At 56.3% G+C, this 18,266-nt stretch overlaps 1 protein-coding gene across 2 annotated transcripts in view; it reads left to right on the plus strand.

Annotated features, from left to right (window-relative positions):
* Positions 1-18,266, plus strand: part of LOC144946700 (cadherin-13-like) — a 60,739-nt gene that overhangs the window by 34,312 nt on the left and 8,161 nt on the right. For both annotated transcript variants that reach the window (XM_078875799.1, XM_078875800.1), the window contains exons 2-8: positions 6,880-6,985; positions 12,391-12,485; positions 12,879-13,034; positions 13,704-13,848; positions 14,019-14,197; positions 14,648-14,788; positions 17,963-18,145. In XM_078875799.1, the coding sequence (XP_078731925.1) occupies positions 6,880-6,985; positions 12,391-12,485; positions 12,879-13,034; positions 13,704-13,848; positions 14,019-14,197; positions 14,648-14,788; positions 17,963-18,145 (1,005 nt within the window). The remainder of the gene's footprint in view (positions 1-6,879; positions 6,986-12,390; positions 12,486-12,878; positions 13,035-13,703; positions 13,849-14,018; positions 14,198-14,647; positions 14,789-17,962; positions 18,146-18,266) is intronic.

Below are 18,266 nucleotides of genomic sequence, written 5' to 3' on the forward strand. Positions count from 1 at the left end.
TTTTTTTGTTTCTGCCTTGTGATGGGACTTTGTAGGATGAACGTTGAGATATATAAGGGCACGGGGTGACCAATAATGTCTGAATTGGTCTGTAATAAGGTAGGGCACTGATAATGGGTTGACGGGTATGCACAGCAGCGACGTCTATTTTTTGTGTCTATTTGTTTGTGTTTCTCCCTTGTGATGGGACTTTGTATGATGAACATTGAGATTCATACCGGGGCACGGGGTGACCAATGAGGTCTGAATTGGTCTGTCATAAGGTAGGCAGCACTGATAATGGGTTGACAGGTTTGCTGCAGGCAGGGTTGGCCCGACCTGTGTAACGCACCCAGTCACAGCAGCCCCTGGCAAGGCTTGGCCCCACTGGGTACATGGACCCCTTGGGGTACGTGGCAACATCCCCAGTACGTGAGGTCGTTTACAAATGCGTAAAATTATATCATACACTCCATGAAAATCATTGGTGAATACTCATTTATAAATCTGGCAATATAACATTGTTACAGTAAAATGTAAATCTATTTGGTAACCTAGAACGATATGAAATACCTTTCTAAACTCATCGATCCAAATTGTGCCAATCTAATTCATCCAGTTACAATGCCGAAACGAGATTCTGATCAATGTGGTGCCAAATTTAATATTGTAGCATTAGACCCTAATGTAAGCAGCCGAGAGCATCTGTGAATATCATTCTTCTTGAAACGAGACCTTGTAATGGTAATCACACGCAGCAGACATATTTGCCAGGAGGTTGTGGCAGAAATTGAGCCATAGCGACCTCGGTGCAGACTGCCAGCTGTTACCGCTACGCCAGAGAGCTCACGCCGCTGCTGCGTACGAAACAAAATCCACGACCCTTGCAACCGATCCGTGAACGTGCCGTTAAAGTTACAATAACGTCGCGAAACGCGTTGAGGATAATGTCAACAATGGCGAGTCACTGACCACTGGGGAAGGGAGAAAATAACGTCTCCGCGTGCGTTAGCGGGCAGCCCACGGCGGCACCGAGGGCTTTGATGATTGTGCGCGAGCGAGGACTCCCGGTTGTTTAGCGAGTGCCCTGCGGCCGAGCTGTCGTGCCTCGGCTCCCAATGCCTCGTGCATGTCAATGCACCGAGCTCCATCTCTCTCTCCCTCCCTCCCTCCATCCCGCCCGCCCGCATCCACACAAGACGTGGACGACGACTCTGCTGCCAGCGCCGCAGTGGTGACGGGGCGCGGTTGCGGTGCGTGGGGGGGGGCATTGATTATTCTAATGGCTCCGGTAACAGCCTCGCCAAGGCAATGCCGCCACCGGTAGAGAAGCACCGGACGACCTTTACCAAGATGGCCGCGCCCGCGTTTCTAATCCACGCCGCGTTACGAGCGCTGCTCCCCGTCCTCTCCCCGTTCCGCGCACATTCGCCGACCCTCCCCACGGTGATTTCACCCCGAGCCTTCACGAGGAGACGGTAATGGTCGGCCCCCGAAGGTCACGCGATCCACGCCGCGTGGTGAAACAAAACGCCGTCGCATTGCCGGGCGGTGTCGCGGCGGCGGCGGCGGGGGAACCAGCCCCACGATGGACGGGGATGACTGTGGGAAAGAGCTTTATAGCTCGTCGGATTCCTCCAGCATGAATACATATTCTGACTTGCGAGCCGGAGCGAGACGACAAACATTCCCGTGCGCGAGGAGAATGCGTTTGACAGGAGAGCGCACCTGCATTGCTGCTCAGAGTAACGGTCCCTTTACAGGGCTGGGATTGGGAATACATTACTGGTGGAACTCATCAATTATTTCCCACAACCCCCACCATATCTGAGGAGGAAAATCACTACGTGTGTGCGTCTCTATGCTTGTCTGTGGGTTTCTGTGCGTGTCTGTGGGTTTCTTGAGCGTGTCTGTGGGTTTCTGTGCGTGTCTGTGGGTCTCTGCTAGTCTAGCACACGTATCTGTGAGTCAAATTACACATATATATTTTAAAGATAAATCCTTGATTCCTTTCGGAACGCTGTCGCAGGGTTCAAATTGTCACTCCCACCACGGCGTTCCGGCCCATTTCCACCACTGCCCTTCACACCGCTCCAAGCTCCCCCATTATCGACTCATCGTGGCGAGAGAGGAGTTCTCTGATGATGGCGGTGGTGGTCACGACCCGGGTCTGATTCCCGCTCACGAACATCGCCAGCAACGATTATCTGAACCGGTGCAGTGACTCCCCTAGGTTGGCTCAGCCTCAAATGAGTACCTGGTGTGGTGTATAAACATAGCAACTAGGCCTTCACAGGTGCTCGCTAACAGCACTTTCCCCAACAGTCTATTAAGGCTACACGGGGAATCTTTCTCTTTGGTGGTCACTGTGGTGGCAGTGAGGCGGCTGGGCCGCGCGGTACAACCACTCCCGTGGTCGCTCGGCGCAAAGTGCCAACCTCACGTCTCCAACATTTATGTTGTTGCCATTTGAGCCGAAAGAATTGACCAGACCGCGGATGTGTGTGCAGCGGCTGGATATTTCCTTCACCGAGTGGTGGAACCATTCACCTGGAGATTTGACAAATCGCCTCGATTCACGGTCACAGGTCTATTTGTAAATTCATGTATCATTACATAGTGGAGAATTCAGGTGTCTCCCGTGGCCGCATTGGCTGTGTGGACCCACATAACGTATCATTATGATCAGCCATTTTCAATCCACTGCTGGATGAAGGCCTCCTCAATTGCTGACCCGCCCATTCTGGACATCTTCCGGGAAAAAGAGCTTTATAGCTCATCGGATTCCTCCTGCGGTCTAAATAATATTCTGATTCTGAAGCCATCGCCATCTCTTACCATCGTGCGATGCAACAATCCACCCAGCCACCTGCACATGACCGGCTCTTATGGCTCCATCTCCTCGGTCAAGTGCTCTCAGGCACATTCCACTCCTTGGCTGCCACTCCATTACTAACCTTGACCATCGTCCCTGCTAGCCGTGACGCGCCCTGAGATCGAGACGCACCTCCCCCAACCCCCTCCATCCTGCTACGGCAGCTTGAAGCAAGTGCTGTTGGCGAGCACCTATTGTGGACAGCGCTGCCTGCGGGAGGGCAGTGTGCCAGCCACCTTGGTAACCCCATCATACCACCGCCACTACATCAACAATAACATCCTAGGCTGAGTTGACCTAGGGCAGATCCACATAAGGTACAGATACAACAAGTAGGACCTTTCCCCCAGCGCAAACCCGCACGTGTTTCTCAGCACCGGATCTATTATCCTAACCAGACCTGGGCATAAATCAGCGCCCCGAGACCCGACACACGGACGCCAACCCCGCGGACCGTCCGGGTCAAAACCGGGCAGGTGGTTGCCACTCGATGTGCATGGCCCAAGGTTGTGAAGCTGTGCTCGCGCGAGATGCCGCATTAGCTTGCACGCCGCACACACACACACATGCACGCACGCCCACCGCTTGCAAATTCCCTTGGCTGTTTTTAATTTGCAGGAGATTCCGCAACCACCCCCAACACACATCAGAGAGTCACGGCAGCACTGCCGCAGCAGCAGCACACGCGAAGGTAGAATTCATTATCGCCGGTCACATCCACTCTCTCGCAGGCCCCTCACACTGAAGTATAAAGCACCACGTGGCCGGTGCTTCCGCGCCAGAGCAAGGCTTTGACGCATCCGTGGCGCTCGCTCGTTGGCACATCGCAGCGTTTAAACTCCCACGGAGGCCTTGTTCCTGCTGAGTGGGCCGTTACATTGAGGGGGACTGATGCTGCGGATGCAGCTGGTGAACATGGCTGGATGCGGGCGCGCGTGTGGACAGAGTAATTTTACCCACGGTGTGAATTTGGCATTCATCACGATCCTCCTGCATCGCAATCTTGGCAGACCCCACGTAGCCACCTGGCCAAGTAGCTCAGCGTAGGAGCGACTGGCTCGAAACCGCAAGGTTTTAAGTTCAATCCCCATAAGACGTAGACTCAGCCCATCTGCGTTCTTCCGTGGTCAATAAAATGAGTACCACTTTGCGGGGGGGGGGGGAGGTCAACAGCTGTTGTCATATGGATAGACTTGTCTACCCGCCCCCCCAAATAGGAATGTGGAATTTCCACCCCTGGCTCAAAGATCTATATTTCAATGGGAGATGCGCACCGCCGGCACTAATTCGCTGACTTGTCCACAATGTGCAACATCACAGCGCCGCGCGTCAGCGGCGCGTGGGCTGGCGCGGAGAAGCGACGCGTGGTGTGGGTGCAGTCAAACTCATTCCGACGCGGACACAAACTCATTACTCGCCATGCGCTTGCGTGGGAAGCTTGTGGGTAATTTGAGACTATGAATATAAGTAAAGCAATGCCGCTGGGTTCATATTATATAGAAAATAAATAAACCCAAATAAATATATGCTGATGGTTAATACAAGTCTTCAAGGCTGGTACTGCAGTCTAAATATATTTATTTTAAGTGGATATGTGCAATAGATGCTGTTTGGGTATATTCAATTTTAATGTGAATTTGGCACGCAGTATTCTAGCCAGACAGCTCATCACCGAGCCGCCTGGCTTGACGCCAACAACTCATTTCCCTCCAGACATCCGGCACTGTCTCTGAAGACTCACCAACGCCTGCAGTCTGCCGTAGAAGTGGAAGTTAAAGACCCGATGGCATGTCTCCCCAGCGTCTAAGCTCTCTATCTCTCTCACCACCGATCATCGTCCATTCGGGGTCGGCGGGGTTGGACACCATCCACGGTTGCCAGCTGTCCCGGATTCACGTGGGACTGTCCGAGAGCCGGTGCACCGGTGTTCGGAGCGGGAATTGAGTTGTAACCAGATCTGGTGGTGGCTTTGCGTTGAGCGTTATTGCAGGCTGCTGGCACTGTGATCCCTATGAATGCACGGATATGCACGAGCGAATGAACAAACCGCATGGCAGCAGGCCTACGGGAAAGAAACTATGTTGGAAAATAAAAGGTGCAGCCCTGCAATTCCTTGCGCATGACACTGCTCGCAAAAGGGCCTCCGCTACAGAGAGCTCTAGAGTGGACTGTGGTCTCCTCTTCCACACTGATCAGACTTTTTGGAAGAGGTGCGCGTACCCACATTATACCCCACCACACACGACCGGCTGATAAACAAACTGTGGGCAGAGACGGTTCGGAAGGGGTGGGGAATTGGGAAACTTTCAGCATCGTTTCGAGTGCTCCACTGGGAGGTGGAATCGAACCGGCGTGTTGGGATTGCAAGTCCGTTGTGACACCTCCTGTCGTTACACTGCTGTGGCAGCTGCCTTTATTGCCGAGTTATACTGGTAGGAACCCCCTGGTTCCACCAGCCCACAGGGGATTATTGTGTCCGTCCATCGTGCATCCAAAAATTGGAGGGGTGGGGCTGGGTAGAGAGGGGAGGGTGGGGAGGGGCTGGGGGTGGAGGGAGGGGCTGGGTGGGGAGGGGAGGGTGGGGAGGGGCTGGGCTGGGTGGGGAGGGTGGGGCTGGGTGGGGAGGGGCTGGGTGGGGAGGGTAGGGAGGGGCTGGGAGGGGGTGGGAGGGGTGGGGCTGGGTGGGGAGGGGCTGGTCACCCCGTGGTGCCCTTATAAAACTAAATGTTTAACCTACTCACGCCGGCTTGTGCCCGCCCTCACAGTCGGGCATATTTGCGGAATACACCACGCCGCCGTTGACCCTGGCCATTGACCGAGCAACCCAACGTTCCTACCAGTTCCCTCTGTAGGAATGTGTTAAAAGCGACACGTGTCGTGCTTACTGCTCGAGACGTTTCTATTCGTGCGGGAAACCGGTACTAACCGGTGTTAACCGGTGTTAACCGGGTTCTTCTCATGCACTTACTGGAATCGCAAAACAAACCCACCGGGCCCAATTCCATTTTCTAAAATTACCCACAGAACACCACGGACAATGTTGTCTACATAGCTCCAGTTACACGGATACTTTAAAAAAAACCATCGGGTCAATTAAAATCTTCACGGCCAATGCCACTTGATGATCACTCTCTTCCCTCTGCCAAAAAAATATAATGGAAATCTATGGGCTCTCATCTGTTCATAAATATATATTTAAACCCTATTGCTGCGCTTCCACGGGCAATTTACGTTTCATTTTTCCCTAATGAGCGAATTCATCTGTGTTAACTAATGGCTGCTCCTCACTGTGACTTCACCAAGGTTACTCGTGAGCTAAAGCCTCATTCTCCTGCATCTACAATGTGAATTCAGCAGTGCGGTGGCAGATGCAGGGGGAGGGGCGGGGGGGGGGGTGATGTGGTCAATCGCCCCCCTTCCTCCTCAGGACCCACACATCGGTATTTTATTGATATCTATCAGAGTAAATACTTTGAACGGTTTTATTACTATTATTATAGGGCCTTATTTTAAACGATGGGCATTTCAGGTCCACCGCACCTCCCTTGGGAATTGATGTTATTGAGGTGCCCACTCGTACAATCTCTCCGGGCGCACACCTTCCACTCGCTCGCAAACCCTCTAATCGTAGCGTGAAGAAGTAACGCTGCATGCCATGTAATCGCCAGCGACGTGCCCGCTCGACTGTGGCGGTGTGAGTCTCCACGCACTTGTCACCAAGCGCTCGTGGCCATGCTGCACGTGGCTGCTGCCTGTGACCCAGCGCTGTGGAGGCAGCGGCGAGGTTTGGTGGGTCGAGGAGGTGCCACCCTCCTGGCTGGCCAGGAGAGACGGCACAGCAGCAATGTGGACTCCACCTGTCCCGTCTGTTGGGGTCGACTGCCGAGTGTTCGCCCCTCGCACGGCTGGGCTTCTCCGGGCGAGTCGGGCGGAGGGGCGAGTCTTCGTGCGCCTCCGATTAGCACGGTTGGCTACGTACGGTGCGAAAGAAGTTCACCATGCGTACGTACTTGCGTGTCTCGCAGCTGCTGCTCGCTGCGCTGCTCCTCTCCGGCTGCACCTGGGCGAGCCCCAAGCCCGATGAGAAGGAGGAGGAGGCGCAACCACAAGCAGCACTCAGCAGCATCCACCGTGAGTGATCACCCTGCAACTCCCTGCACCTCCCAGCACTTGGGGCGGCACCGTGGCACGGCGCGGATCGCAACCTAACGTCGCGAGGCCGCCCCCCCCTCCCCCCGCTGTGACCGAGCCGGGAGAGCGGCGCCGCGAACGACCATGCCGGTGGCGCCGGTGTCAGGGGCCGCTCCGGGCCACGTCGCGGGACGCACGGCCGCGTCCGTGCAGCGGAGGCGCGGCTGCAGCGAGCGTCGCGCTCGTTTGAACACTCGGCACCCTGGCCACTGCCGGGTCTTACGTCCCGTCGAGCTCGATCCGGCTGATGGGGTCTCCAGCACCGAGGGTGCCCAGTTCAGCGTTGAGGGCCTGAACTGTCAGAGTGTCGCGAATCGGCTCGGTCATCTCATTCTGCGCAATAAATAATCATATTAGTACATCAGCCTCATCAAAAACAGGGCGATGCCCACATCTCCTTCATGAATCAAAAATGAAAGGCAAGCCGCGGTAGTGCGATTGTGGCCATACAACCCAAACTATGCACCGTATCGTAAACCACTGTAGTCTGCACCCATTCAACGGAGAAAGAGGAACAGCAAAACAACACGAACTCACTCTCTCTCTCCTGAAGCCCTCTCGCAGTGGCCAGCAGACCTCGACATTGGGCGTCGAGCTCTTGAGCCACATTGCTGCTGCTGCCAGCACACGCAAGAATAGAACTGAATGAAGCTTGGATTTTCTTTTTCTAAATCCAGTCAAATTTGTCACTTGGGTGGTTTTGTAACCATGTGGATTTACACAAAATCGGGAATTCCGATTAATCCTGTGCAGCTGCCACAAGACACGTCCTTGATGGGTGTCAGATGAGCACGCGGATTGCAACTTCTCAACGCCTCTCAATGTCCCTGCATCACTGCGGTCTCCAAACCTTCCTCCGGTAGAATAAATCATCATTCTGGATGGGCTCTCGCAGGGTTCAATACATGGCACTCAACCCAAAGGAACTGGATCGAACACGTTCCTTCGGAGTGGGCAAGTAAGAACTTGGTTGGACAGCGCATTCGTGCACGACAGAAAGCTCGCGGTCACGTGACGCACTTCAACCAATCTGGGAGCGTACTACATGTTTGGGAGGGGCTATGCACGACAGACAAATAATCCCTGGTGGGCAGTGTGGAACTGTTGTTCCTACCTGTATAAGGGTACCCTGCTGATGACCGTGGAAGTAACGGTCAGGTTAACCAAGGGCAGCTTCCTGGGAGATCTGTGACGTTTTTCACGAGGTTCGAGATGTACGATGCACGGCCACTTTCTTTATCTGGCAAAGAAAATAATCGTTTTAGGAGGAAAGCCCTGACACACGGCGAGATGATGCCCAAACGCCTCTGATCGTGACCCCGTTGCCTTGCAGATGCCTGGTCTCGTGCATACCCCATCCCTGTGTAATCCACCAACCGCACTTCCGAGGCACACAATACAACAGTAGAATTATAACTTCAACTTGTGATGAGCCGCACAATATTCGCTCACTCTCTGAGAGAGAACGACCTCAGAGGTGCGAGGAGGAACCACCATCAGTAAGGCAGCCACGCGGTGAGCCAGAACCAACAATTGCCCAAGCTCTGCAGTCCTCTATGTAGCATGTTGTGATTGGCCAATTGATGAGTGTTTACACGTGGGAGAAAACACCTGGAGAAAACCCATGAGAGGGAGGGAGAAACACTTACAGATGGAACAGGTGCAGTCCACGTTGTGGCTGTACTGCAATCTCCTAACGAGCCAGGGTACGGCTCCTCCTCGGTGCCCACGGGGCTTTCACAACGACGTTTGTCCGGTGAGCCACCAAGCCTCGCTGCTGCCTCCACCGCGCTGGGTCACAGCCGGCAGCCACGCGCAGCCGAGTGGGCACGTCGCTGGCGATGCCATGGGATAGCGGCGCTCCTGATTCACGCTACGAGCGAGCGGGAGATTTAAAATCCGCAGTGCCGGCCGCGCGGGTTTCCTCCGCACGAGGAAAGTGCCGCGGTGCGTCTCGTCCATCGCGCCTCATCCTGCCCGACTCCTCGTGTTTCGGGTTTTTCTACCTTTTATTTATTTAAAATTAATTACGCTCCGCCGCTACTCCCGGCGCAAATATCCACCTCCAAGCTCCTCGATGTAGAATCACAGCTGTTGCTCTGCATCAGCATCAGCCGGGTTGTTGTTGTTGTTGTTTGCCTGCGCTGCTTGCATGAGATCATTGCATTATTCACGCGCTATGTGAATTAAATATGAGGCCGAGATAAGATATTGGCATTCTAAATATATTGCTGTAGAAGGCTACTTCTAATTTAGACCCAAAGAGTGACCGACGTACGCGTGAGATCAAGGTTGCACGTAGAAGAAGACAACGGGATGGTGCAGGCAGTGATGAGAAGGAAACTGGCACTATTTGGACGCACATGTAGGATGGATAGCAACAGGAACATTTAAAGTGGTTTTGTTCGTAAAAATTAAAGGAACCGGAAAGAGAGGAAGACCAAACAGAGGGTGGCTTGACGACGACATCGTAAGAGTTCGGTGCCAGAAATATGTGGCCACGACTTGAGCATATTGGCACAAGGCAGAGACAATTACGAAATGTGCAGTGGAAACCAACGGAGCGATCTGCCCCGTGGGATGGTGATGATGATAATCATGATGATGATATTTAAATGTCACCAAGGGCTTGATCAAACGTTCCAAGCAAGTGGGCCCACCGGATAACGGTTTGGGGCTTCCTTGCCGAGGCTACCCCGGGGGTCACAGCGTTAGCCGCCGCCCGGAGCTCGTGGCCAGGCCCGGTATGAGGACGCGAGGGGGGGGGAGATTGCGAAACATCGGAGATACAGCGGCAGCGCCGGGCGCGGGCGACATCGGCGGATACCTTGAGCCGAAAATGTAGGGGGTGGTGCAAAAATAGATTTGAGAGCTGCGGCCTCCTATATTTAGAGGGCACTCGTGGCGACACAGACCACGGGGTGGCCGTGGTGGTGGTGGTGGTGGTGGTAAACCTCGCGACGGCCCTGCCGAGGAAGATCCCCGTTCTGTTCTAGCGCACGGCGGCAGCGAGATGGTCAGGAGGTCCATGCCAATGTTGGTGGTCTTTTGCTGGCCACGACGAGAGGGTATCAGCAGAGAGACAGGGAGGGTTCGTGTGCTGCTGCTGTTTCTCTGCGATAAGGGCTCTCCTGTGTAAACAAACTTAAGTGATGCTGTTTTGTCGTAAACTAAAACTTTCAACAAAACAGAAGCGGTGGCAGAGTGGACGGAGCCCCTCGGAGATTGAAACGAGCTGCTGCGCCTGTTTCTACTGTAGCCGCTATTAATATACAACCTCGTGCCCCCTCCCCCTCTCTTTGCGTGCCCCCTCCCCCCTCTCATGCCCCCTCCCCCCTCTCCTTGTGCCCCCCCTCCCCCTCTTCTCGTGCCCCCCTCCCCCCTCTCCTCGTGCCCCTCCCCTCGTGCCCCCTCCCCGTGCCCCCCTCTCCTCGTGCCCCCCTCCCCCCTCTCCTCGTGCCCCCCTCCCTCCTCTCCTCGTACCCCTCCCCCTCTCCTCGTGCCCCCCTCCCACCTCTACTCATGTCCCCCTCCCCCCTCTCTTCGTACTCCCGCCCCCCTCTCTTCGTGCCCCTCTCCTTTTGCCCCCCCCCCTTTCCTCGTACCCCTCCCCACTCTCCTCGTGCCCCCGCCCCCCCCTCTATGCGTGCCACCTGCCACGTCTCTGTGACAAGGCAGTGGTCGCCACTTCACTGACCACGGGTGCGGCTGTGCTGACCCCCGCTAACATTTGAGCTCGCGGCTGCCCTCTGGCAGCGCAGCGCCAGCGCGACCCGCGGAGGTCAGGAATATTCGCGTCGCGGTGAACGATGTCAGAACATTTATTTAAACTGGAAGAATCCGATGAGCGATAAAGCTCTTTTTCACAGATGCTGCGGCGCTGGCGGCCGCGATTAGCGCCACCCTGGCCGCATTCCGCATTCCACATTCCCGCGCCAGGCCCTCTTCACTTCAAGATGCGGCCCTTGGTGTCTGCAAGCTCGCGCGGTGCCCAACCCGCCGAAACGGATCTGGAGGCTCAGGGAAAATTTTCAGATGAGCAGCCCTCGGCCCTTTTTGAGGCCCCCCTCGGACCTGAGTTCCTGGGCCAACTCTGACTCGCCACCACTGCCCAGAGTTGTCGTGGTGAGGTTGGTGGGTCACGCAGGATGTCCGTGTGCTGTACTCTGGTACTCCACGCTGGGAGCCAGTGGCGCTGCCTTCCAGTGCGTAGTGGCCATTAAAATAACACAACACTTCGAGCACTTTGCGGCTTTGTGTGTTTGAAGTTGACATTCTCCACGATTACAACTACGATAAGAGCTGGCACAGCAGCCGGAGACTAATAATAGTAAAAAAATATTTTTCATAATGATAAAATACATTATAATGCGCCTTTCTACAAGGTACTCAAAGAGCCGTACGTCACAATAAATAAATAGATCAAGAAATAGTTAAATAAGTAGTTAAATAAATAGCTTTTTTAAATACCTCGTTGCCCGGGGGAGGAGTAATTCAACTCGTGTGCATTGGAGCTCACTGAGAGATCCGAAAGCAACGGAGAACAAACACCGCTCTCGCCATCATGCCAGAGTCATGGACAACACTGGGCGCCTGGGCGTTCACACACAGCCAGGGGGAGCAGCACAACAGAGGGAGCCACGTCCAGGGAATACACGGTGGGGGAGGGGGGGGCACCGGCCATCGATGAGCGGAGCCTTCGGGACGGCCGCACGTACGGGGTCAGCAAATCCGCGAGTGAGCTCGGTTGTCCGGTTTTGAGAGGCTTATAGATCACAAGAAGGATCTCAAACACCACTCTGAACTTTCTATGAATGAGCCCGTGAAGAGAGGCATGCCGGGACTGTTGATCGGATTCTGGCAGCCGAGTTCTGGACTCGTGTCGGCACGACGAGTCCACGCTGACTTCACGCCGCCGCTGCTCAAGTTGGCGAAATTGGAGTCGAGCATCCAGCGTCGAGCTGAGCGTCTCAGAAGCGACGGAGGTTTCTCGGGAGAGGCGCGCAAAACACCAGCGGTGTCACCAACCCGAGCTCTCGCTCTCTTCCCACGCGCGCCTCAACTCCGCGACGGGACCTTGCACCTCCATCGGCGCGTCCCTCGTGAATCCGCCGTTTTTTCACCACAATCGCTGCCGGGACCCTCACCTCCCCGCATCCCTCACCTCCCCACTCCCTTCACCTCCATCACATCCCTCACCTCTCCACTCCCTTCACCTCCATCACATCCCTCACCTCCCCGCACCGCCCCCGATGCGTTCATTCCGGGCCGCTGCACTGACCCTCTGCACTGACCCTCTGTGATGACCGCGTGTGTCCACCCCCCACCCTCCCCTCCCCACGCAGGGGTGCTGCTGAGCCGGAGGCCTCGCACGCTCACGGCCAACAACATCTACGTGTACGAGAACCTGCGCGGAACCTTCCCTCGCGAGGTCGGCAAGGTGAGGCGGCGGCGGAGGACGGCGCGCCGGTGAACGAGGCACCGGCCCTCGCGCAGTCATCGCCCCCCCCCCCCAGCTCCCCCCACCCCCCGGCCCTCATTCACGAGGAAGAGAAATCGCCGCTCGGCGCAGTCGAGTCAACGTGGCCCTGTTTCTAGTCGTGAGGCTTTCTTCCAGTCAACTGTTACACGACACTTTGACCCTCGGGTGAAAAACTCCCTCGACCCTCGACCATGCTGTCGCTGACCCCTAACTACCCCTTTACCTCCATTCACGCGCCGTGACCCCCTGCCCTGACCCCCTTCCCTGAACCGTGCTTTGACCTCTGCCCTATCCCCTTGCCCTGACCCCCTGCTGTAACCCCCTGCCCTGACCACCCTGCCCTGACCCCAGGCGGAGGTGACGGACCGCCTCCCGGGCGAGGTTTACTTCCGGCTGCACGGCGCCGGCGCTGACGAGGAGCCGCGCGGGGTGTTCACCATCAACGAGAGGGACGGCACCATCTTCGTCACCCATCCGCTGGACCGCGAGTACATCGCCCAGTACCAGGCACGGGCAGCACGGACACACACGCTCGCAGAGAGAGACACGCATGGACACACTCACAGAGACACACTCACAGAGACACACTCACAGAGACACACTCACAGAGACACACTCACAGAGACACACTCACAGAGACACACGCACAGAGACACACGCACAGAGAGACACATGCATGGACACACACTCGTTGTTGTGAGTGTCGCTCCTCTGCCAATCACAACAAAAAAATACGAAGACAAAGATGCCCCGTATAGCCCTGCCAGACTGTTGGAGCAAGTGCTATTAGCGAGCATCTATGAACGCCGGCACGGCACCACGTCCGCCCGCCTTTGTCTCCCCAGTGGCGATGTTTACACACCGCACGAGGTACTCATTTGAGGCTGAGTCGACCTAGATAATCATCACTGGTGTTGACCGTGAGCGGGAATCGAACCCGGGTTGCCGGGTTCATAGAAACGCCGTGCCAACCGCTACACCACCGCTCTGCACAATCACACACAGACACACAACCACACACAGAGAGACACAGACGCACGTGCAACGCAACGACGTACACGTGCTGTCAGGGCAAGCGCTGTTAGCGAGGGCCTCCGACAAAGGCCCAGTTATGCTCACATTGATCCCCGAATGTCGACCCCGAATCCGTCGCTGGTGCCTCCCGCCACGTGGCAGCTGCGGGTGGAGGGCGTGAGGGTGGACGGCTCGCAGCTGGAGAAGCCCGTGATGCTGGAGGTGCGCGTGCTGGACCTCAACGACAACAAACCGCAGTTCACACACGGCCCCTACAAGGGCACCGTGCAGGAGGGCTCGCCCAACGGTACGGAGCGCGTCACACACACGTGCGGGCACCGCGTACGTCACACGGACCACTAACGTCACACACACCACATACGTCACACCACGTACGTCACACACTGCGTGCATCACGCACACACGCGCACACACTTTACACGTCACACTTCTCGAATCGCCGCGTTCGCGCCGCAGGGACGGTGGTGATGATAATGACGGCGGAGGATGCGGACGAGCAGGACACGGACAACGCGGAGCTGCGCTACACCATCCTGAGCCAGTCGCCCGCGGTGCCCAGCGCCCACATGTTCACGATCGACCCGGAGACGGGGAGCATCACCACCAACGTGGACGCCGCACTGCTCGACCGCGAGGTCAGGGGGCTGCCCCCCGCCCACCACCCCCGACCACTCCGACTCGGGTTTTCCAGTCTCAACAAGGGAGAACGCACACGGGTGTATAAATGCATAGCAGCCAAATACTCGAAACGCCTGACGTTGATTCTAAATGGGGAGGGAAAACCCTGAGGACCCGAATAAAAATCCACGCGGCCACGGGGAGAGAGACACGCAAACTCAAAATATACAGCCGGCATCAGGGTCGGGCTTGAACCCACGACCTCCTGCGTACCAGGCGAAGGAGTTCGCTCGCCAATGTCGAGGTCTGCTGCTGGTCACGACGAGAGAAATAGTTTGCGTGGTTTTGCTGTTCCTCGTCCGTTGAAGGAGCGCGGACTACATGGTGCTCTGTGTGGTCCCTAGTTCGGGTTGCATCACGTCGAGAAGCTGCGACCCCTGACCTCTGACCCCGCCGTGCGTGTGCAGTCTCTCCCAACGCTGGCGTACGAGCTGGTGGTGGAGGCGCGCGACACGCCGGGGGTCGAGCAGGGCCTCACCGGCACGGCCACCGCCACGGTGCACATCACCGACAAGAACGACCACGCGCCTGTGTTCACACGCACCTCGGTACGCTGCTCCCTCTCGCCCCGCTCCCCTCCACTCCTCTCCGCTCCCACTCGGCTCCCCTCTGCCCCGCTCACCGTGAGCACGCGAGGCTAACAGCGCGAGCGGCTCGCATTGTCGTCTATTTTTAGCATAGTCGCTGAGCGCAGCGCCCACGCGGGCCCGGGACGTAAAATGGGCCGCAACACTTCGCAAAAATTGTAATGGATTGTGAGCAACGTTACTCTAATAAGAGTTTGGGAAAAGAGAGACGATGGGAGGAGGGAATTCCAAAGTGGCAGTGTGCGAGGGACAATGCATAAAGTAAAGGGAGGTGACCTGCGGTGTGGTGAGTGAGTGGGCGGGTAATGGTGCGGGTAGGTGAGGAGGTAAGTTAGTGGGTGGGGAAGTGTGTTGCTGTGACCTGCTGCAAGGGTGGTGCTGGTTGAAGGCAGTGCAAAGCGGTGAGTGTCTGGTGAGCCTTCAACACGGGAGGAGGAGGAGGAGGGATGAATGAGTGAAGAACAGTGCCCATGGTATTAGCGATATGAGGGCGATAAAGAGGCGACTGACCGCCGGTGAGCGAGCGACCGGAGTGACTCGCTGAGTGATGCATCGACAATCAACTCGACTGCTGCGGGGGGGGGGGCAGCAGTCGGGGGGGGGGGATTGGCCCTCGACCCCAGACGTGACAGCAGCAGCAGCAGCGGCAGGAGGATTCCAACTTGGGCCGAATCCGTGTTGGTCTTGTTCAATAGCGTCGTGTGTCCGGGCTCTTTTCCTTCGCGCGTGATTGTGACGTCACTGGAGTTCTCCAGTGACGTCACTGCCACGTGACGCTCACATTTTTTAATTAAATTTGAATGCAAAGTCAAATGAATGTGTAGTCTCGATTTTATAGGTAGGACTTCCTTCGTTTAACGTATGCTGTTCAAGTGTTGCGATGCCCTCTTTAGTGGGGGCGAGTTCATACTCAAAACATTCATTTAATTAATGAATGGGTAACCCAACATCACGATCGCAAATCAAATTTAATTTGTTTAGCCCAAAACTTTAAGGCGATTTCCAGGCAGTTCCTGATCGAGGGATTCAGCGATTCAAAAATCCGTCTGCGGTGCGGGCCGGACGATCGGTCGATTAAACGGCGCGACCGCGTGCGCCGGGGTTCTTCATCGCAAGGCCCCGCGGGCCTCCGGCGGCCCCTGGTGGCCTTGAGTGCGGCCCCCTGACAATGCACAACGAGTGACAACACCACCCGTCGTGTTGCTGTTAGAATGTCTTTCTCTCCAGTTACTTTCAACCGTCTTTCTCACGGTCTCCTTTTCATGCTCGTTGTTAACTGTTTTCCGCCTTGCCATGCACAGCGCCCTGAGAACGATTGTTTAAGGGCGTTTTATGCATTATTACTATTATTATTATTATCATTAAACCCCAATGGTTTCAAACGCGTGGCGGCCCTCGCACACTGACATTTTATCGGTGAAAGTGCCCCCCAGCCGGCTGAAAACGAGTGAAGACCGCTGCAGTGTGCGAATCACTACGCTGGCCGTGCTGCCACCGCCCGCTTGTTCCGCGGTGCGAGCCGCGGCATGACACCTCGCGCTCGCACGGTCCCCTGGTCGAGAGGAAACGACCCTGGCACCACCACCCTGGTGCCGGCGGCGTTGGAGGACCGCAGCCGCGAGCAGTGACAGACTGAGACAAAACAAATTGGCCCAGGCATTTGAAAACCCACCGGGCCCAAATTCGGGCAATGAAATTCGCTAAATGTTAAGATGTGATGTTTCGTGTTGTTAGTGCTATTTTTGCTGTGCGATCTTATTGGCGCATCTGGGCTGGGTCTAAAAAATGAACGAGGAAGGATCTTTGGGGCTGCCGAACTGAGAGCGTAAACAAACAATGAAGCGTACACATTAGAGGTCATAAAATATTACTTTAGTCACATTTGCAATTTCCCCACATAGACCCCCCCCTGCACCGGGCCACCGGGCATTTGCCCTACAGACTGCTGCCCTGCGGCCAGTCCAGACCTGCCCGTGAGCAGGTCCCCCCGTGCGAGGCAGCGCGGAAGGACCGGGCCCTCTTAGTAGATTGCGGGTCTCTGTGGCCTTTAGAGCTACGAGGTGGCATCACGTGCCGCCCGCCCTCACGCTATGCAGAGCGGCTGCTTGTGGCCCCCTTAGGTGTTTGCGGTTTGCACTCCACACATGGCGATGCATGCCCACGCTCCAGTGCCTTGTGGATGCGAGGATTGGTGGATCGCATCGATTTGCGCAACTCCAAAAGCTTCCAGGAGGTGACAGGAGGCCAGGAGATGGCAGCAGAGCTATGTAGCTCTTCCTTTTTTAGAAATGACCTGGCCACAAATGCTGAAATTTATATCACAGGGATAAACACGCAAACGCCAAATATTACAGGCACCAGGGTCGGGACCGAACTCCAGACCTCCTGTACAGCAGGCGAGGTAGTTAACATCTCACGACCGTGGTGCGGGAGGGTTGGCAGGGCGGCACGGGGGTACTGGTGACGGAGAGGGGCAGAGACGCAGCCGGCACACGCCACCGAGGGTGCGGGGCACACTGCGCAGGCGGTGCCCAAGGGTCCGGAGGGGGGGGGGGGGCTCGGGGGTCGGAGCGCCGAGCCGACCCCGGCTTGTCGAGTGTAACGAGTCGAGCGAGCGAGCTTGCTCCGGTCACCAATAACTGCACTAACTAACTCCCCATTACGTCCAGCTTTTAACTTAATTCACTTTGCTTCAGCTCTGAGAATTAAACAACACTGAGGCTTCCTTGACCTGCTTTTGATGCTCGTTGCAGGGCAAAATCAAAGTGGCGATGAAAGAGAGCGAATGAACGTCAGATCGTAGTTGTCTTTAAGACATCGCCTTTAGGGGGGGGGGGCATTCTCCGACTCCGTGTGGTACACTGCTCGCTGCGGGAGTTTCTTCATCTCACGACATCAATGAATGCCAAGAACAATTGGAACACCGTATAAAACAACTTCTTCAATGAACAACACCTATCGATGGGATTGTTATCGTTTAATTCTCACGCATGACCCGATCCTTTGTTCACCACGACGTGCGACGTGTGACGACCTTCAACGGTGAGCGAGGACGCGGTGAGGACGCGGTGACCTGCGGTGACCCCCGCGCGCCTCCACCCCCCCCCCCCTCCTCCCGTGACCCCCCCCCCCTAGCACGCGGTGACGCTGCGCGAGGACGCGCGCGGCGTGTTCCTGAACCTCACGGTGGAGGACAAGGACGAGCCGGGCGGCCCCGCATGGCGCGCCGTCTTCCACATCGCCCACGGCAACGACGCAGCCCTCTTCAACGTCAGCACCAACCCCAAGACCAACCAGGGCATGCTGGCCGCCGTCAAGGTGCCCCCCGCGTGTGTGCCCCGCCACACTCCAGCGTGGCCCCATGCCCAGGGAGGGGGTGACATGCCGCGCCGTGACGCGAGAGGGAGGGCACCTCCGGAGCCTGTTGTGGGAATTCCAC

This window comes from Lampetra fluviatilis, chromosome 42, assembly GCF_964198595.1.
Source record: "Lampetra fluviatilis chromosome 42, kcLamFluv1.1, whole genome shotgun sequence".
Lineage (NCBI taxonomy): Eukaryota > Metazoa > Chordata > Hyperoartia > Petromyzontiformes > Petromyzontidae > Lampetra > Lampetra fluviatilis.